A 22324-nucleotide genomic window follows, 5' to 3' on the forward strand; every position below is an offset into this window, starting at 1 on the left:
TTGTTACGACCTAGGCTTGGTCTGTTGTAAATAGCTTTCCAACTGCCTGGTTCAGTTTATATAACTACAAGTTATTGTCTATGACTGCGTCTATGTGGATCCTTCAAATATCCCTATCCCTATACCTATCGCTACTAATTTTATAAATGTGAATGTAAGTTTGTTTGTTACGCTTTCACGAAAAAAACTACTAAACCGATGTTCACGAAACTTTGTACACAGTAATATAGGATGCTTTTTATCTCGAAATGAAGCTCAGTTCACTTGGGAGAGAGGACGAAAGTGTTTGACGATTTTACACCAGGCTTAGATATCCTAAATACATAAAGTGCTGCAACATTTATGAGGCACTTGTCTTTCGAAAAACAAACGCGGACAAAGTCGCGGACACAGCTAGTATATTATTAATGTGAGAGTGAGGATTTTTGTTATTCAACCAAGCCGAAATGGCGGAACGGATTTGGATGAAAATTGCCATGCATGTAGCCTTTTACATGGAAAAGAACATAGGCTACCTTTTATCCCGGGAAATAAGAAAGTTCCTGCGGAAATAATACTCTAATCCACACAGTTATCAGCTAGTAACTTTATAATTATGTTTAAGACTCTGCTGTTCCCGAATTACTACTTTGCAAAAATATATGTCGATATCTAGCTTTGTGAAAAACAAAAACCAAATTTTACACCCCTCGGGAACCGTACTTTCCCGTTTTTCGGAATAAAAAGCTGATCTCTTTAACAAAAACATACTGATATCTTGCTTTGTGCGAAACAGAAACAAACCATCTCATCGAGAACCGTATATTTTTTCGGGATAAAAAGTAGCATACGTACCTACTATACCATTCCAGACTATAAGTAATCTGTGTGCTAAACTTCATCCAGATCAGTTTAGCCGTTATGGCGTGATTAAGTGACAGACATACATCCAAACTTTCTCATTTAATATATTATTATAGATAATGTAAGTAGTTTATTATCATACTAGAAGATAAACGCGACTTTGTCCCCGTGCAACTTCTGGTAAAGCTCAATAAAAACTTGATCCATTATTTTATACGATTAACTCCGACTCACGGCGTCGTGAAGCCGTCCAGAGCTATAACAAATTATCTTAGCGTGATGATAAATAGCATATGACCAGTGGCGTGCACTTCATACATTCACAAAAGCACTGCATACCCTAAAATTGATATATAACTAAGCCAAGCCTTGGGCAGACAGCTAGAATGTAGGTATTTTCAATACCGATCTCTCAAATAGCTCCCGTGGTAGGATTAAAAATTGTTAACGAGCAAAGCTTTAGAACCAATGCTGAAGTCCACGCGAACGAAGTCGCGGGCAGAAGATAGTGGTAACATAATTTAAAGTTGTTTTTGAGTTAACTACGCTGAAATCGGCGTATAAGAGTCATAATATGATAAGATATATGTTAAGTTGCCGCATCATAAGTAGAGAGCTATTTAGTTGTAGCGCAACGGAAGCCCATCATTAATCAGAGATAAACAAACTATTACGTACTTTACAAACATCAATAGATTTTAATACAAATTACTTCCATGTTCTAAATTAAAGTTGCAAAGAAAAGAGCAATTCGCTCTTCCTCCGCGAGCACAACAGCTGGTTTAAGAAGCTGTGTATTCAAATTCAAAATTCAAAATTCATTTATTTCAAGTAGGCCTAATATAAGCACTTTTGAAACGTCAAGTCTGTCTGCGTGTAGTGACTCTACCACCGGTTCGGAAGGCAGATTCTACCGAGAAGAAGCCGGCAAGAAAATCAGCAGTTGCTCTTTTCCAACATTAACAATTTACATTTTACATTTCAAAATTCATTTTTATATCTTGTGAGAGATGAAAGCGGAGCCGGATGCTTCCAAGCAACCTTGTCATTAAGAAATTCATCAATTGTATAATAACCTCGCTGTAATAAATGTTTAATAATAAATGTGTTTTAACACATTCTTTAAACTTATGCATTGGTAAGTCCAAAATTACCTTATTCGTAAATAAAATAAGGGATAAGGGCATGAACAGTTACCAAAATAGGATTCGAATAATTTCAGTACTTTAATTAAATCTATCATGTTCCTCATAACGAAAAAATATGATTCTTGATCATATTTCTGACTAATTGGCTGTAGAAGTTTGAATAAAATTTTCTCGACAGGAACAAATGACAATGTTACTTCCAAAACAATACGTACCTAAAATTCTCTTAGTAATTTATTTAATAATAATCACCATCACCCGATTACCAGGCACGGGTCTCCTCCCACAATGAAAACGGGTTAAGGCCGTGGTCCACCATGCTGGCTCAGTGCGGATTGGTGGACTCCACACACCTTTTGAGAACATTATAGAGAGCTCTCAGGCATGCAGGTTTCCTCACATGTTCTCCTTCACCGTTGAAGCTAGTGATATTTTAATCGCTTAAAACGCACATAACTTAGAAAAGTAAGAATTGCGTGCTGGTATTCGAACTCGGCCCCCGAAAGTGAAGTCGAAGTCCTGTCATCTGGGCCGCTTACCGCTTCATAAAAATAATACCTAGTAACAAAAATTCTGTTTTTATTTGGTTATGTTTAATTTTATTTTGGTTACTAAATATGCTAATGGAAGTGGGAATGGGTGAATGTGTGAGCGGCCACATGGCGTTTTAGGTCGCGTTTTAGTTTGCAACGTTCTAAAATCAAAACCGGTCATGTCACGCTCTTAATATATCACTCGCGGGCGCGCCTCGGACAAAACATACGGCAGTATCATTTGACAATTTGTGACCAATCAATGCTTTGTCGCCGCTCTTTATTCAACGGGCAAATAATACATGGAAAATTGTCATTGCCATTGTGCGGCGGGCATTGTTGGTCTAATGACAGCGTTCAGGTTTAGTCTGCTCCGGGACCGGTCATCAGTGTCGTCCTGCTCTCTGACTTGATAGCTTTTACGCGGTGCCAATTGTCATGAACAAATCGATCCATTTGTTACACTAACCTATCCTTTTGTTGCTAACGTGGCGCGTTCTTCAACACTGTACTAAAGTTCTTTTAAATTTAAATAGTATCTTATCATTATGGCTATTAATATCTATTAAGATTTGATGAAAAACTTATTTGATGGCGTATCCAATGGAAACAAAACCACTGTCCAAACTATCGAGGAATTCAAATCCGTACCATATCAAAAGGCCAATGAACGCTTTCATGGTATGGTCGAGGCTACAAAGAAAGAAAATATCAATGATGAATCCGAAACTGCACAATTCAGAGATATCAAAACGGCTTGGTTTGGAGTGGAAGAGTTTGGATGAAACAGAAAAGAGACCGTTCATAGATGAAGCAAAAAGGTTGAGGTTAAAACACATGAACGACTACCCAGATTACAAATACCGTCCGCGTCGGAAGAATAGACTCGATACTCCAGTTTATGGGAATCCAGCACTTTATTCTACTAGAGAAACGTTCGTGGAAATCGAGCCGAGAGAAGCAAACTACCAGTTACCACCAAACTATTCGGAGCAGTATGTTTATAACAATGTTGTATATACCGTTCCAATAAGCCCGTCGTCCTTCATGTCACCGATGAGGCCTAAGGAGGAGACCTTGCCAAGCTTAGACTTGAGGCCTTTGCCATCTATAGAGAGTATTTCGCCGAGGCCTTTCGCAGTTGTGAACCAACAGATGATGGTTAAAGCCTACCCGAATTTGCACTACGTCCCAGAGGATGTCGCGAGGATATCGTACCATTACCCCTTTAGTGTTCAGTAAAATACTATTCATTACCATATTTTTTTACCGTTATTGTAGATGCCAAAATTAGAGTTGTATTACTAATGTGTCTATTAATAAAAAAAGTTATTCACATGTTTGTTTAATTTGCCGTAAAGTTGTTGTGGAATCACCTACGTGCTGTAACTTCTGAGTAAAAACGTAGGTAGGTACTTCGTTTGAAATGATTGAATGAACATCTAGTTTATAAGTGTTTTGTGGAACATTGAGAGCATAAATAAGCATACTTTATGCACCCAAATCTTTTTTGGTATTTGCCACTTCAGTTTCGCGACTCTTTGAGCTACGTCGGTAAATCTGTTTCTTTCTACAGATCATCTATTGAAGTTGTAATGGAGAACACATAGCTCAGAGAACTTTTGGACGTTGGGATCCGAATGTGATGGAATCGATCTAGGTGACTGCCACTAAGAGCGTCGCAGAGAGCAGATTGCAAGCGGCAAAAACCGTGGAATTTGGAGCTACAGAATACCTGATGGTTGATACCACGGTCTATTGGTGGATACCGCGATGATATTGATGATTTATCTTTTACTATACGATATAATAGTAGTGCTAATTATATTTACATAAATCTCTTAACTAAACTAAAGCGGCAAGTCTAAAAATGACTAAAAAGGTCTGTCCTTTTCATTGGCAAACAATGTGAAAAAGATAGTACAACACTTAGAGCTGTCAATTTAGTTTAGAGATTTGTGTAAGTACCTACCTACTTATAGATTTGGCACCAGTGTATAACTAGTGTATTATTTTTTATGGCTAATGCACTGAATACGAGCAGGTACACCGAAATACTTACTAAATATAGATTCCACAATAAGCTAAGAAAAAATATCTATCCCACCCAAATTCTGTGATATTATTTATTTATTTATTTATATACCTTGTTAGTACGGCCAGGGCCACTTATACTAACTAGATGAAACTACATTATTAATGGATAACTATAACACAAATGAAGCGATGATAGCGCAGTGGGTAGGAGCTAGGGAGGAGACCCGTGCCCTGTAATGGGTCGATATGCCGATAACACAAATTAATGAAAGATGACATTTTAAACTTTATACAAGACATGATGTTAAAATGATATTGAGATGATGTAAAACATTAGTATTATAGTTCCAGAACAGTTGCGATGATAATAATATTCAGTTAACCTGTTGCTTTTATATTTTATGTTATCTTATTTACGTTTGTTGTCAGAAAAGTTTACCACTTTTATAAGTTTTTGTTCATCAAAATCTAGTTATGTTTCTCTACAAGATACTTATTTATCGTTTTCGTACCATTGCTACGTCGAGGCGATAAAATTGTGTGAAATACTGCATTTATTCTATGATCAATTAAAATGTCGTTCTGGACAGGTAGGTACGCTGATTAAACGGTCAATGGGCACAATTCAAAGCGAATTTATCACTTATTTAGTGCTGATGTGTGACGTAATAATGATGTTGTAATATTATGTGGCATAAAATGCTATTGTAGAATACATATATACTTCATTTTGTAGGATTAATTTGCTTTTGGTAACCCCAGAGCTCATTTTAATTTGAAAAATTCAACATTCATTTATTTCGACTAGGCCTCGTTTATATTTGAAACGTCTGTTTGTTTACCACGGGTTTGGAAGGCAGATTCCACCGAGAAGAACCGGCAAGAAATTTAGCAGATTTCTCTTTTCCAACATAATTTTATATTTTAACAATCTTTAGAAATTTTCTGTTTTGTGAGAGTGGAGAGCGGAATGACTTGCTTTCAAGCAGCCTTGTCGTTAAGGAATTCATCAATCGTGTATTACCCACGATTGATTAAATGTGTTTTTATATATTGTTTAAACTTTATGGAGAACTCTCAGGCAAACAGTTTTAGTTAGTACCGACAAAGGATTTGAACGAGCCGTTCATGCTAACCACTAGATCCACCAGGCAGTCATAAATCGAGCAATATGTTTATTTACACCATAAATAATAACACAATATACCTACTAATATACGTCACTCAAAATCACTCAAAATCAAATCGTTTGAGAGAACATTATTTATCTATGTCAAATTTAGTATGAAGAAATGATTTATGAAGTTCTAGAATTTATCCCATGTACTTAGTATATTTTAGTATTATCTAATAGTAAGTATGTGTGTAGTTTATGTGTAGTTAATTTCCGCACCATACCTTTGTGTCGGATATCCTATCGTCAAATGTTGTCTCGGAGAGATCGCTTTAGCGGTAAGACCGCCTCTGCATGCAAATTGTTTATTTCAAGTTTTTTTACTGTTATTTAGTTTATTTTCTGTATTATTAAATGTGTGTGCAATTAAGTTTTTCAAACAAACAATATTCCCTACGTCCCTACTTCCCTGCTTTTATGGCTACGGTAACTGCATACCTGCTACATGGTTTACAAACACACACACACACACAAAAAAACACAAACACACACACACACAAACACGTACATTCACCCACTCACATACCTGCATGCTTGCATGATTGAGTTAGGATATTCTGCAAAAAAAAAAAAAAAAATGTAATAAATTGGTTAGCTACGTCATGTTACGAAACAAAGTTTTTGTTTGGAAAGAGCGAAACCTCTCAATACCGGTTGTTTCAAACTTAAATGTTCTTAGCCTATTGTTTTGTAATGAACTTGAGACAACAAATAAATATTTTTTTTTTTTTTTTCATTGTTAAAGGGCTTCGCACGTTTGCCCTAATATGACTGATGTATCCTATCCACTGAAAGGCCAAGGTACCTTAACTTGTCCAATGAGGACAAGTTAAGGTACCATCAATGTAGTTTTGTTTTAAGATGGTCGCATTAAAAATGGAGTTCACTACTCCTCTGATTGTAATTTAATCTGTGCAGCGTTGCACAAAGTGTGTCCATTCTGTTCTTCTCTGAGCTAAGTTTTGCCCAACTTGAGTTGTGTTTTCGGAACATCTTCCTGAATAGAAGATTTAGCTGTCCTTACGTTATGAAACTTCAGCACGTGTGCCACTGACATTAGCCCACTTTATATTAATTAAAGCCCGTAAGATGCAACGTATCAAACTCACAAATATGCTTGCGATATTTACACCATAAATGAATAACAGAGCTACATTGAAACTGGTAGGGGGACTCAAAATATTTTCCACTCGAACACTGTCATTTCCTCTCAACAGTAGAACGATCGTTCGCCGATGAGTCGCGCGATCGGGACGTCGGAAGTCCCGCAGAAATAATGTGCCCTCGATGACGGTACGCTTTGCGGGATTGATGGAGATCTCTGCGAAATCTGCGTGAAATCTGTATAATTGATTGGGTGTTTACAAAAGGGGTGCTTCAATTCGGGGATTCAAAGATCTTATGTTGTTATTGTTTTTAATCATTCTTCAAACCAGAGAGAATCTTGTTAACAGTAAGAGCTAATTATCCAACGGCCCACTAGTGGGCACGGATTTCCTTTCAGAATGAGAAGGGTTTAGGCCGTAGTCTACCACGCTGACCCGGTGTGGATTGGTGGACTCCACACACCTTTGAGAACATTATGGAGAACTCTCAGGCATGCAGGTTTCCTCACGATGTTTTCCTTCACCGGTGCAGCAAGTGATATTTAATTCCTTAAAACGCACATAACTTAGAAAAGTTATAGGTGCGTACTGGGAGCTCGGCCCTCCGAAATGTAGGTATGTCGAGCTCCTACCCATTGAGCAATCACAGCTTCTATTTATTATATTTAAATAATAATTAGATATGATATAATTTAGGTATCTATTTTCCCATTAAAATGTCTAGTAATAATATTTAACACAGGTGTAACAAATCAAGAAAGCGAAACAAGTAAATTGGACACGTGAATGGTAAATCTGTAATTAACGAGATTGGATTTGGCAGAACGTGTTCGCGGAGGGAGGCAGCCACCGCGGGGTTGTCGAAGGGCTTAATTAAACTGTTACTACGCCTCCCTCAAAGGGCCCTTGTGTGGAACTGAAATCGTTTTTCTAATGGGCTTTCTTATCGATAATTCTGTTTTGATAGATCTTATTTGTACGGAGCTGTTATTACCCCATATTTTGCATTTTGGCTAGTCGTAGAGCTTTTTGTGGCAGAATTCGTCCAGGGAAGTACCTACTACCAAGAAGTTCATTTCTGCCGCTTAACAGCATTGTTGCAATGCTGTGTTCCATGGTACATGAGGCTACGCCTCGAATTGATGGCCACAGGGCGGCATGTTGCAGGACTTGATCCGTGCATGCCCTGTAAATTGGTGCTCTGTTTATTAGGTAACAGCACATTTTTTAAAATCCTAATTAATTTAACAAAATATCTGGCATAAAAGAAATTATAGTTATCCAAAGTTCAATTATGTATACACTTTTTAAAATTAATGTAACCCTTCAAAGTCGGTCGTCTATGTAAGTTATTGTCTCTTTCCTCAGGCCAACGTTGTTTGACTAGGGGAATCAACTCATTTCCGTACACTGACAACACCTATACCATTAAAAGTTAAATGATAAGGATTAAAGGCGATAAAGTTAATGTCAAAGTAGAAAAAGAAAATAATTGTAAACACCCATATAGTGTAATAACTACTCTATATGCTGTGCTTGTCAGCATGGCTCAAATAAATTAAAGAAACCGTATGAAAGTAAACGTAATTACTGTTTCTTAACAGTTTAACCCTTCTGTACCTGGAAAGTTTGTTTATTTAACCAAAACCGCGGGGAAATTCCATTCGATTTCCAAAGAAAAACCATTCTCGATTTTCGTTGTTTCGTTCTAATTTTCATAGATTATTATTATCATCATCACAACTGACAAGCGACCTTGGACTTTTACATTTATATCTTGCGACTCGTTTGATCATGTGATCAAAAGAGTGAAAACGAGGAAAAGTGGGCAATAGACAGGTGCCTATTGCCCCCTTTTTGGAAGACCGCATCGCCTCGTTTTCTGTTGTGGACACTTTGGATCTCCAACCATGCCTATCGGTTCTCCTAGCTAAAGGCTTGGCTTCGCTGGCTTGCTCTGTAATGGGGATCTATGATGAATTTGGGAGTCCAATTCATCATAGTCCAAGTACTTTGTACCATTTCATTAATTAAAAAAAAAACCCGACTTTGTTGTAGGTACAGCATAAAAGCAAGAACCATATGTTTTCTACAAAATTTTGGAGTCGGTGCCAAGTACTCGAAAAAATGTAGTAAATTACTAGTTAAATCATATACTTCAAAAACAACTTCATACTTGAAAGAGAAGTTTACTTTTCTAAAGGAGAAACTGTTCCAAATATTAAGAACGGATAAATTCTCTAAATATTTATAATATGTTAGTTGCATTTGTTTACTTTGTGTTTTTGTATATTTATTAGTTATTAATATGTATGTATTTTATATTTTGTAACACCTGCAGTTGGTTCTCCTCTCTTTTTTAACTCTAAGGTTGCCTGGCAGATATCGCTACCAAGCGATAAGTCCGCCTTTTGTATTCTGCTTCTATTTTTATGTTTGTTTTCTTGTTTTTATTTTTTAGTTCATAATCAATAAAGAGTAAAAATTTAATAAATAAAAAAAAAACTTCGTATTCCCTTTTACATTATAGTAGCAAGGAAATAACCAGTTATTTTTACATTTTACTTTGCTGACCGAAAAATGTTGCAGAAAATATTTATTTTTTGCTTTTTAATTGTTAAAAATTTTATTTCACTCTTTTTATCGTATAGATTTGCAATTATCCTAGTTTAAATAGCCAAATATCAACCGTTAATTTCTTTTTACAAAATGTTTCGCATTTTATCCCATACCTGGGGCGTTAATGTTTGAGGAGTTCTAACAGCACTTCACCATCAGCAGCTTTATTGTGACTAGCATAAACTACTTACGAACCATATACCATAATCGAATCCGGTGGCGTTCCGGTGGCCATCCGTTTCACTAGACCAAATGGTGCTTTTGGGACAACAAATGTTAAAATTACTTTAAAAAAATAATCAAATTCCGTCCCTATAATATTTGAAGAGTTTCCTCGATTTCTCCAGGATCCCTTTAATAGATCTTTATCTACTTAAAACGGGACCGTTTCAAACAAACGAATAACTATTGAAATTTAAATGATAGAGTTCGGAGGTAACAAAAAAAAATACAACGGAATTGTTAATACGATGATGATGATGATGAAATAAACGATTTTTTTTTAAATATAATATATATTCCACCGAAAAGTCTTCTCCTGTAAATACATGAAAAGTAACTAATTGACATAAAAAACAATTATGCCGCAAAAACAATAGTACCTATACACCTAAGTTAGACTTCGCTCTCTTTTAGCCAGAGTATTCCATAAAAGACATCATACAACCACCAAAGCATTGATATTCCTGAAATATCTGCTTGAATACGCATACAATAATGACAGTATTCCAAACAAAAGCTTCACATCAAAAGGTTTAAAGCATGTTTAAAGGTTTTTAAAAAATAAAATCGCACGTTTAGACTTTGAAGCCTTTGAAACGATATGGAGGGAAGTTGTTAGCGACAAAGTCATAAATGTGCCGTGTAACAGGCAAAGTTGGATTCACTTCTGTCCAAATGTGTCGCGACTTACTGGGACCTAGTGTATGTGCACTGGAAACGAGTAAACAACTTTATTGGATTTCATTTTGAAATAGTGTAAAACGATTGGAATAGGAACACTGTGGTCTAACGCCTTTAGTTTCCAGTACACGTTGTATTGGATTTAACTTTAAATCAGTTGGTATCATTTATAACATTTTCAAGATGAACAATTATTATTTTTTGTTCCTAGATTTGGTCTTCACTGTATTTGTTCTCTACTGAACTGCCGATGTACATGCTCTGAGGTTCTTAATAAAGCTGAGAGTTCTTTGTCTTATTTACCTTTAGCACAAACCATCCCTTTTATTTTTTCATCTAGAATCGAATCACTTTTTATAAGTTTATTATTTACTGACCTAAAGCTATCGCTTCACTTAAACCATAACCAACAGCAATAGGATAGAACTTCTTGGGGTAAACATATCATTCTACCTCAACAATACATAGAATCAAATGCTAAAACAGTTGGCAAGAAACTTCTTTAATAATGTACAGTGTTACTTCACGCTGGAATAGCTTCCCATCATGTAATGAGCTTAAGTTCGATCGTACATTGAGTATCGCTCCTATTTATTGGATGGCTCTGCAAAGTACCTGCTTGATGCATTGGATTTTGTTGATTGCCGTACCACAAAACTCATCAACAACAAAGCCAACAAAAATTTAAATTTTGGAGCATTTTCGCATGGTCATTTATTTCAGGGATTCTACAAGATCTTATACGTGGTAGAGTGTGCTCAGCAACATTTTATCTAGATTCCTTAATTTCCTTTACCATCTATCTGTGCGGCATCGTAAGGATGTGCACCTTTGCGTATTTTGCATCCGTAGGACATCAATATATCCTGCGGTAATTTACAAAGCTTTTTGCTTCATCTTTTTTTTATACCGCTAAGATTTCGAATGCCTTTCCGCCTTTCCCCCGAAAAGTTTTGCCAAAACAAGGGCGTTCAAGTTTTTCATTCTGGCTATATCTTAAATCAATTCTAGACGAATTCAGCGCCTATCTTCTGCAGTTCAAGCGCGAATTCTTAGTTTCTTCGTCACAGGCGAAATGACGTGTCCTTCGAGCGTCTTGTTATTCAAAGGAAAGTAGAATGTACTAGAGCATGCGATAGATAACCGATGAGATGGAAGGATCAAGTGAAGGCCGCAATCGACGCTCTTCTACATGAATGCGCAAGAAAGGCAACCGTTAGAAAAGACTGGCGACGGTTTATAAAGCGAGCCACCACATACAGATGATAACCACGACCAGTCTGTCAAGACTGTAACGACTAAGGAGAAGATATCTTTAAAAATTGGCCTCTTTATAACACACATTAAGATAGCAAACTTTGCTGTTCCGATTAGAATGCTTCCAGTTCCTATCTCCTATATATCTTCGTACGTCCTATTTTCCGCATACAACTTTTGGCCCATTTGCAACTTGCTTGAATTTGCACTGATATCAAACTCGCAACGTTACCTTGCTACTGCCGAAACTACCACCACTCTTATATCCTGAAAATAAAGCTCTTATTCGTCTAAACCATTTTTCGCGACGGAATCACCTATTGGTTTCACCATACGCAGGAAAAAGCTGGATTCTCAGTGCGATTCATCCATCATTCATTCTTCATGTGCGGTATGAAAGACGCCGTGACGATTATGACGTTCGCTTAGGTGTGACAACTACTGGTTGCCAACAGCGTAACTCTTACTGGATTGTGTTAGGTGCTATTTTGCTTTGCGTAACAAAGTCACTTGCTTTGTAGTACTTTAGACAGTTTTGTGTATGGTGCCGAGTTGAAAGCTTTACGTACAATCAGCCTCAGAAATATGAGAACTTGAAGTCTTTCGTTCTCTTTTAATGTCAGGCTATGAATATCTAAAACTTTTTATTTGCTGTACAGTAAATCCCACTAAAATTAATTATCCTAACTAATACTATCCACTAATTAGTCCACCAATCTGCACTGGACCAGCGCGATGAACTACGGCCTAAACCCTTCCCTTTGTATGAGGAAAACCGTGACCTGTAGTCGGCCGGTATTGGGTTTATATGAGATTTTTTTTTTTTTTTATATTAACGATAGGCCAGCGTTTGACGACAATCATGCCCGTTAGAAAGCAATGATGAGGTCTAGGTTGGAGCACGCTTGCCTAGAAAAAGCCTATTCACTCTAGCCTTGAAGGTACTTAAATTATACGTGGCAGGAAACACAATTACCGGGAGGGCGTTCCACATCTTAGCGGCACGTATCAGAAACGTGGATAAAAAACGTTTCGTGCGTGTTGATGGGATATCAACCACATAAGGATGCCACCGCTCTCGGTGTCTCGCTGTTCTGTGGTAGAACGGGGAAGGAGAATGATGAACTAATATTATAAATGTTATTGTTTGTTTGTTTGTTATCCACCAACTTGATTTTTAGCATGAGGTTAGGTAAGACGGAGGGTAATATAAGCTTTTTAGGAAACCCGGGAAAATAAAAGTTTTCTAACAATATTACATTGTTTTGTAATATAAGTATGCTACTTATGTTTGGATCAACCGCTGAACCAAACGTAACGTAAATTAGTACAGAGAAAGATTGCATCCTTGTGATGGACAAATAATACTTTTAAATCCTGCATAATACGATATAGCAGGTAGAGCCTAGCTATAACATGATGGCAAAGTATTCTTTAATATGTCTATACGCATAAAAATATGTTTGCTTTACTTAAACGGGAGCACTTAAAAATAGATTCCAAAAATGTTGTTCCAAAAACCCAAAATTATATCACCTTACTTTTACTTTGGTAGTCATAAAAACACAAATCCAAAATAACATTAACACCTGGGAATCAAACAATGAAAAACGTTAATAATAATTGATATCATAATATGCTGACTGTACCACCTAAGTTCCAACACTTTCATCTTTTGTTCATCTATTTTAAGAGTCAAAATTGCTTGTACATCGTCGCTGAATAAGTCCCTTTTGAATTTGAGTGTTGTAACTAAGCTTTGATAATACTCTAGTTATTCGCCAGAATCGCGACTAGTTTCTGTTGAAATATTCACCTTGAGCTCTCACGGGATAGAGTTTTAATTACCTTGGCAAGAATCCAGTGATGTAGGGTAACTAGAGACAGTTGTCTGTTCTTTGTTCATCGGTGATGATTCAGTGCCAGGGATGACATGTGGAGACGCGGATAACACGATCTGACAAGTGCTTTATCTTACACATCGAGGGGGGTTTGCTGAATGTGAGTTTTGCTCTTGTACAGGTGATAATGTTAGATGAGAAAGAGTGCACCTGATTTGTATTGAATTTGTAGCGGTCTCCACATTACCTCACTAGATGGCACCACAAGGATTCTGCATCGCGCTAGCGAAATGTTCACAAATCAGGACGATATATACAAGTCAAGAAGGGTTGGACTTATTATTATTTTTATTGTTCTTATAGTGGCAATAGAAATAAAATTGCCATCGAAATACGTATTACGCCGACCGACGCGACGGCCGGACGGACAGTGGAATAGGTTCCTGTTGGTAGAAGATTCGTATATGAATGAATGAAGGAAAGATCGAATGAATGAATTAATAAATTAATATTTATTTTTCCACATTACTTATAGTACAGTATAACTTACGAGCTATTTTGTTACACAGTTATAATGTTGGGACTGATGCTTAAACTATCAACCACCTGTGAAGGCTATCAACCTTAAGAGGATTTTCGAGTACTTCGGTCACATTGCCAGAAGAGATGGAGACAATCTTGAAAAGATAGTGGTCACTGGCAAAGTGGAAGGAAAGAGACCTCGAGGACGTAGCCCGATTCGTTGGTCGGATAAAATCCGCAGTGCTCTCGACACCAAAGTGCATACGGCTTTAAACGTTGCTAAAAGCCGAGTCAAATGGCACAAAATCGTCCAAAAAGTTGTTAGTGGAAGGGGTCACGACCCTCAGCAATGAGGAACACGACGTAGAACGAGAGAAAGATGCTTAAACTAGGTACAAAATAGCACTTTGGATTCGTACATCATATACATGCTGAGGTTTTAATTTAGAGGTCCCGCGTTTGATCCCGGCAAGATAAATTTGGGGACTTATACCTTCTGAGTTTTCTCCGGCCTGGTCTGGTGCGAAGCTTTGTCTAGTCACAGATGATTGCGATGACATTAGTTATAATAATAAATATTTTTATCAACCACAATAAATTACAACATCCTTCAAGTAAGAGAAAGGAGAACGTTGCGGTCAACGGGTCACCTACTCAGCTCTGTGCCACAGTACCAAGGTAGTAAGTACCTGCCAAGGAATTCTGCAACGCTGATTTTCAGTAGGGACCCAAGGTCACGGCTTCTCGGACAGGCAGGCATTGAACGATAAGAAAAAGGAAAGAACCGTGCTTTGTTTTTACAAACCGATTTGTTGTCGTTTCCGGACGGTGAGCTTTAAAATAATAGTAACATATTAAATCAATGTTTCCGGACCAGTCAATAGTGGGGTGTCAAAATATGAGCTAATTGAAAACATTGGTCAACGGCACCCCGTGATCGATTGGAAGTGTTTATTTTGTTCAGAATGTTTGAACATCTGCCGCAGCGGGGGCGTTTGATTTGATCGTTTGTTTGCGGCCAAAGATCGGGGGTGGCGTTAAAAAGTGATTGTTTATCGGCTGGTTACGAGTGGCCAAATTGTTTGGGTTTCAAATTTGTCATGTAATGAAGTGTCGTTTTACGCGTACGAGTATACTGAGGGCTTTGCAACTTGTGACGTTGCTTTGTTTGCTTTTATAATAGAGATGTAATTAAAAATAATACATAAATTAAAAATTAAAAAAAAAACCTTCGACTTTTAATTCAGGGTAAATTATTCTACTAGTCACGCCCTTTCATTAGATACCCATAATTAGGTTGTGAAAAAAATGTTATTCGCCATTATGTAGTGCGGCCATCTTGAATTTGAATTTTGTCATAGTGTGTTATAGTATTCTACTAGTCAAGTCCTTTCAGTTGTTTCCCATATCGAGGGGGTTGTGAAAAAAAATGTAATCCGCCATTTTGTCGCGCCGGACTTCTTGGACCGATTTTCATCAAACGTAGCTAAGAACACTCCCGTCTAATATACCTTTCAAATAATGAACAATATTAAAATTGTTTTATCCATTCAGAAGCTAGGATGCCACAGACAAACACACACTGACACGTCAAACTAAATAACACCCCGTTGTTTTTGCGTCGGGTTCAAAAAACAAACATAAAAACTAAATTATTTCAAACTTATATAATTGTATTCATATATAGGGCTGATTTGTGAATTTAAACAATACAGGGTGCCACCCTAAAAAAATCATTCAAATCGTTCCAGCCGTTTAGGAAGAGTTCAGTGACATACACACGCATCCAAGAAATATATATATAAAGATTTGTTTTGTTACGTTTTATATTAACTGACTTTGCTTAATTGGTTCCTTTTAAAATTTTATCGAATAAGCGGCGTAAGGATTTTATCTAATCCACCTCTAAGAAAGTTAAATGGGAGAAACGAATTCCTGAGTATCAAACCAGGGTAATGTTTTATAATGTTAGTTGAGGTGTGATTAAATATTAAAAAAAAGTTAAGAACGCACTCAACTTTAAGATATGCTTTAAGTTAGTCAGGTTACATATTTTTTTATAGTGTTAATTGACTTACCAAGCTGATGGCTCACCAGATGGCAAGTTTATCTCACCTCATGGTAAGCGATATGCATTCGGGTATAAATAGAGCAACACTTTGCAGGGCATTTGCGGAAAAAGTACTACAAATTGCCGCACTTGTCATATTAACAATGTGTTAGAACACATTTATTACATAGAGGTTAAAATATGACGAATTTCAAAGTCAAAGTCAAAGTCATAAATATCTTTATTCAAGTAGGCCCATAGGTTGCACTTTTGATGCGTACATAAGAATTACACGGTAGTGAGATGATGGCGATAACCACATTCGTAAACTAAACTAAAACTAAAGCTAAGAGGGTTCCAAACGCGTCCTAGTCTAAGAAGAAGGCTACAACAAACTTAGCCGGGTGTTTTTTTTTGTTATCACCATCTCACAATGTCTTATTATATATTTCTTAATTACAAGGTAGTTTGGAAGCACCCAGCTCCACTCTCATCTCCCGCTAGATAGAAAAATGATTGTAAATGTTGACACTGGAAAAGAGCAACTACTGATTTACTTAACGGTTCTTTTCGGTAGAATTTGCTTTCCGAACCCTTTAAATCCGAATTTGCTTTAAATAATACTAATATAAATAATATATTTATTTATATTAGTATTATTTATATTTATTTATATTAGTATACTTATTAATATTATAAATGTGAATGTAAGTTTGTTTGTTACGCATTCACGCAAAAACTACTAAACCGATCCTCATGAAACTTTGTACACATATTTTTGGAAGTGTTAGAAGTAATATAGGATACTTTTTATCCCGATATTAAGCTCGGTGTCTTTGAGAGAGGAGATAAAAGTGTTTGACGTTTTACTCCGACAAATTATAACCGATTTAAAAAATATTTTTTTGTACTATAGAGGTTATTATATCTGTTTTATTTTGCCCAAACTTTGTGTAGATTTGATGAATGTGGTTGGAGATAGAGAACAGAACTACTCAGCGGACAGTAGCAAAGCCCTTATTTAAGGCTAAGCTATACTGAATTTTAAATTTTTTTTAGAACTTCAACTAAATTGAATGCCACATCAAAAAACAAAATCAAACGCAGACGAAGTCGCGGGAAACAGCTAGTTTATTTATAAAGCTCTGCTACTAATAAAAAGCTATCCGTAGCTTATTTAAAATACGAAAACAAGTAACCAAACAGTTAATGATAAATGATATGACCCATGATAGGTATAATTATTTGTTACTAGATAAAAATAAAATAATAAATCACAATCCAGCGGAGAGGAAATCGAGTGTGCAATAAAGACCCTTCATTTTGGAGTTATAAAATAACCCCATAGTCGGCTCCCACGCGACCCAGCGGCGATTCGCTAAAACGCCACCGAGCTCTACGATCTAAGAGAGGATATGTATTTTTGAACTCAGAACTTCTTCAGGCGCGATGAGCATTTTTCGGAGAGCAAAAATCATGGAAATTGCGTCATCGGCACTGAATACATTCAAAATTAAAAAATAAACTCAATATTCATTAATTTCAAGTAAGCCTAGTTTATTAGCACTTTTGAAACGCCAAGTCAGTCTGTTTTCAATATTTAAATAGACATTCTTTTTACACTATTGATGAATATTTAAAATGAAATTCGTTAGTAATTATTAATTTATTTGTATTCTTTGACATGTACCGGTATAAACTTAATTGTAATATATTATTTTATTAATTCTATTGTGTTATTATAAATATTGTAATTGCCAATATCTTAATTGTACCTAGTAGTAACATCAATTAAAATTTTAAACACTACCCTGACAAAATTAGCATGCCAATTTGGCGTGGTACAGTTAAGATCTGCATTTACTTTTTTTTCCTGTGTTTACGTGTATCAGCAAATAAATAAAATTGAATTGAATTGAATGGTTGAAGTGACTCTCTACCGTTTTGCAAGGCAGATTCCACTGAGAAGAGCCAGCAAGAAATTCAGCAGACTGATTTTCCAACATCATTTTATAGTTTGACAATCATTAGAATTTTTCTGTTTTGTGAGAGATGAGAGCGGAGTGGTCTGCTTCCAAGCAGCCTTGTCGTTAAGGTTAAGGAATTCATCAATCGTGTAGTAACCACGATTGATTAAATGTGTTTTCATATATTGTTTAAACTTAGGTAAAGATAGATGTAACCTTTGGTCACGGTGTCATGTTATAAAGTATATACCTACCCATCCCCATAAAGGATTTCTGTACTTTTCTCAGAGGATACGCAGATGTCACTTATTTCTATGAGCTCTATCTGTACTGTATATATATCTACATTGAGTTGGTTTCTTTCAGTTTCAGTCTACATAGACTCCCCTCATGTTTTTTATTTCATTGCAAGTTAGCTCTTGAATGAAATCTCACCTGGTGGCAAGTTATGATGGCAGATATATATCCGATCCATATCCTTATTATCATATCAACAAAAAGAAAAGTTCTTAGGCCTTAGTCCACCACGCTGGCCCAGTGCGGATTGGTAGACTTCACACGCCTTTGAGAACATTTTAGAAAACTCTAAAGCGTTGCAATGTTATGCAGGTTTCTTCACGATGTTTGCACCGCTGAAGCAAGTGATATTTTAATAACTCAAAACTTACATTACTCATAAAAGACATTTTATTTTCTACTGATATTAAAAGGATCAGGCATATGAATATTATTACCCACAGAAATCTTATTATCGAGGCAGAGTTATTAGGATTGAATAACGGGAAGTGAGGAGAAAAATAGATTTATTGGGTAATTAGATTTGAATGCTATAGAGAATCGTGGCTATTGTGTAAGTAATATTTAGTAATGGTAGACCATTTTGTGAAAGCGCTCGTCCGGCGAAGTATCGCCATGCTTATTTATGCCGCTAAGCTGCTTTGTTTCAATGCTATTTTTTGATCTGAAGGGCGTAGTTGCCGGTTTAATTACAGGCGCATGAGGCTTCCATTTGCCAACAGATGGCCTCATCTGATTAGTCCATTAACAAATTCTATTAAAAGCAAATACTGCTTCGTGGCAGAAATAAGTATAATAAGTAGTCTTTCTCCGGACGAGCTTTGTCACAAAAAGCTCTAATACTACTACTACATCGCTCGCCCAATTGACTCGTTACTCTTCTGCTGCAGTCACATTTTCTTATAAATATATGTAGGATCGGGCGGATTTTAACTTGATCCGTCCGACATCGTGTGGGCAATTTTCAGGTATCGTGCAATAATAACACCTTTAAATTTGACTCGCTTTGTTCGAACACTGAATTTAACTTCTTACACTGAATTTAACTAATATCGTAATAGCAGACTTTTAAAATAATAACCACTAAGAGAAACGTAGGACAGTTCCGTGATGACGTCTTTCTGCCTTGCGTCCCAACTAATTAATAATCCCAATCTAGTCAGTAGACCCCGTCACGACTCTGTCGAAGCGCGCCAAAACTGTTGATGCATGCTAGCCGCTAGCTGGCGCGTTTGCGTTTCATTTTAGTGTCCGTACTCATTTTCGGCTGCGACATATAAGAAAATGTGACTGCAGCAGAGAGAGAAACCACTTCCATTTACTCCAAATAATACCAAATAGCTTTGAGAATTTATAGGCAGAAACATATTCACGATAGATAAGGCCCTTTTGTTGCTAACATTTTATAAAAAAATTGTACATAGTAGTGACATGCTAATGGCATGAGGGTTCTGACGCGCTACGCTACTTTCTGTACCGTAGAAGCTCATACTTAACTCAATTTACTTTTACGACCAAACGGGCCGGTACTTTGGCAGAGAGGCACGTTGGAAAGCGTCTCTCTTTAGTGAGGGACGCGCTAGTTCCCTAACATAAACAAGTAGACACAACTAAATGATACACAGTGGGGCTAACAACAAGATCTCTGGGCATAAGTTCCGAATCATTTCACACGTCGTCGGTAATATGTTTCCGTACACAATTCATTTTGTCCATCTCACTAATATTCTGCACCATTGTGCTATCCATTTAGGTCGGCTTTTATATGGGGGGGAAATTTCCTTAGACATTTGGTATACGGTTAACTTTATTTTCGGATAATAGTGACAAATTGGCTTATTACTGTTTTATGCTAATGCGACTAAGTGGTTTTATTTGCTTTACTAGTTAGGTATTGCTATTGCTCGTTTAAGTACTTTTATAGACAGGCCAGCTATTATAAATCACACCTGATGGTAAGTGATGATGCGGCCTAAGGTGGAGCGCGCTTGCCTAGAATATGCCTATTCACTCTTGATTTGAAGGTACTCATATTATAGGTAATAGAGTAAGTGGAAGTTGTAAAGGCATTTCCGACATTTTTCTCATTTTTATACAGGCTAGCGCTTGTCTGCAATCACACACGATGGTAAGTGATGATGCGGCCTAAAGTAGAGCCTGCTTGCCTAGAATATGCCTATCCACTCTTGATTTGAAGGTACTTAGGAAAATGGAGGTTGAAAGTGCATTCCAGATTTTTGCGGTGCGAATTAGAAACGAGAATGCGAATCTTATGTTTTTTTTATCGCCTTCATATTATAAATGAATGTATGAATGAATTAATGAATGAATAATAGAATAAATACACTTTTATTGTACACCAAAGAAAAAAGTAGTTACAGAGAAATACACATAGAGAAAGAGAGTAAAATTTTGTGGCGTTTGCGCTACATAGACATTTCTTTCAGGCAACCAAATACGCAAAAGGAAAAAAACAGAAAAGAGGTAGGTGGTGCAATACAAAAGATATAAACCTTACATAAATATGTATATTTATATATATATATATACTAGCTGACCCCGAGTCGGAATGATTTGAGAATCTAAACCAAACAGGGTGCCACCCAAACGCATACCAAAAAATTTATTGAAATCGGGCCAGCCGTCTAGGAGGAGTTCAGTAACATACACACGCACTCAAGATATATATATATATATATATATTATATCACATGTAAATACAAATAAGATATAAAAATACATTAAATAAAATTACCCATAATTAATATAATGTACTAAAAGTTATATACAAAAAAAAAAAAAAATATAAGTAAATATTTATATATATATACTTATATCATTATTTTTTTAATATATATATATATATATATATATAGTTTAAAATCTATATATATATAGATGAATTTTAAACTGTCAAATATTATTTTTTGTGGTCTACAGGCTCGTTTATGCATTCCGGTACGATAAGGCGTAGAAACCGATTAGGGTTGCCATACCCCAAACAGGTAGCCCGCCACCATCTTAGACTTTATCATCACTTACCACCAGGTGAAATTGCAATCAAGGACTTACATGTAATGAAAAAAAAAAGTTAAAACAATAGCCATTATTGAAATGTTAAATGCAAATGCTTCTCCTTGGCCACTTTATAGCGGAATACATTTCAGTTTAACGGGGAAATAAGAATTGTACAAGACTCGCTGAGGAATGGCTGTTTAGATTTAACCGAATCTTAAAATTGCGGAATTCAGAGTTTCTTTAATGTGCGCCGATTTGTACACCTTGCCGATTTTTCTTTATTCGAAAGATTCTACTCTCGAATATGTCCTCATAAAATTTTCGACAACTTTTGTTAAAAAATCTATTTTTATACACATATATATTAAAATGCATGAAGCGGTGGTAACGCATTGGTTAGGAGCCCTACTTTACTTTCGGGGGGCTGAGTTCCAATCCCAGCACGCACCTCTAACTTTTCTAAGTTATGTGCGTTTTAAGTTATTAAAATATCACTTTCTTCAACGGTGAAGAAAAACATCGTGAGGAAACCTGCATGCCTGAGAGTTCTACATAATGTTCTCAAAGGTGTGTGTAGTCCACCAATCCACACTGGGCCAGCGTGGTGGGCTTCGGCCTTAACCCCTTCTCATTGTGGAGACCTGTTCTCTGTAGTGGGCCAGTAAAGGGTTGATACACTAAATCGCTTTCGACGACGACGGCCGATTGGCGCAGTGGGCAGCGACCCTGCTTTCTGAGTCCAAGCCCGTTTGATTCCCATAACTAGAAAATGTGGATGATTTTCAGAGTCTGGATGTTTATATGTATAATATAAGTATTATGCATATTATTCATTAAAATATTCTTCAGACAACGTAGTACCCTTAACATAAGCTACGCTTAATTCGGGGCTAGATGGCGATGTGGGTTTTGTCGCAGTATATTTATTAAAACTAGCCAAGGCCAAAGCCTCCCACCAGACCGGACGAGAAAATTCAGAAATTATGAATTCCCAAAGTGACTCTGCCGG

At 36.5% G+C, this 22324-nt stretch overlaps 1 protein-coding gene across 1 annotated transcript; it reads left to right on the plus strand.

The window, feature by feature from the left end:
- Positions 1–2924: 2924 nt before the first annotated feature.
- On the plus strand, positions 2925–3786 carry LOC120637114 (transcription factor sox-2-like). The gene has a single exon (XM_039908768.1). It carries the CDS (start codon positions 3116–3118, stop codon positions 3764–3766), a length of 651 nt encoding a protein of 216 aa, XP_039764702.1. The 5' UTR covers positions 2925–3115; the 3' UTR covers positions 3767–3786.
- The last annotated feature ends 18538 nt before the right edge of the window (positions 3787–22324 follow it).

This window comes from Pararge aegeria, chromosome 3 (genome assembly GCF_905163445.1).
Source record: "Pararge aegeria chromosome 3, ilParAegt1.1, whole genome shotgun sequence".
Lineage (NCBI taxonomy): Eukaryota > Metazoa > Arthropoda > Insecta > Lepidoptera > Nymphalidae > Pararge > Pararge aegeria.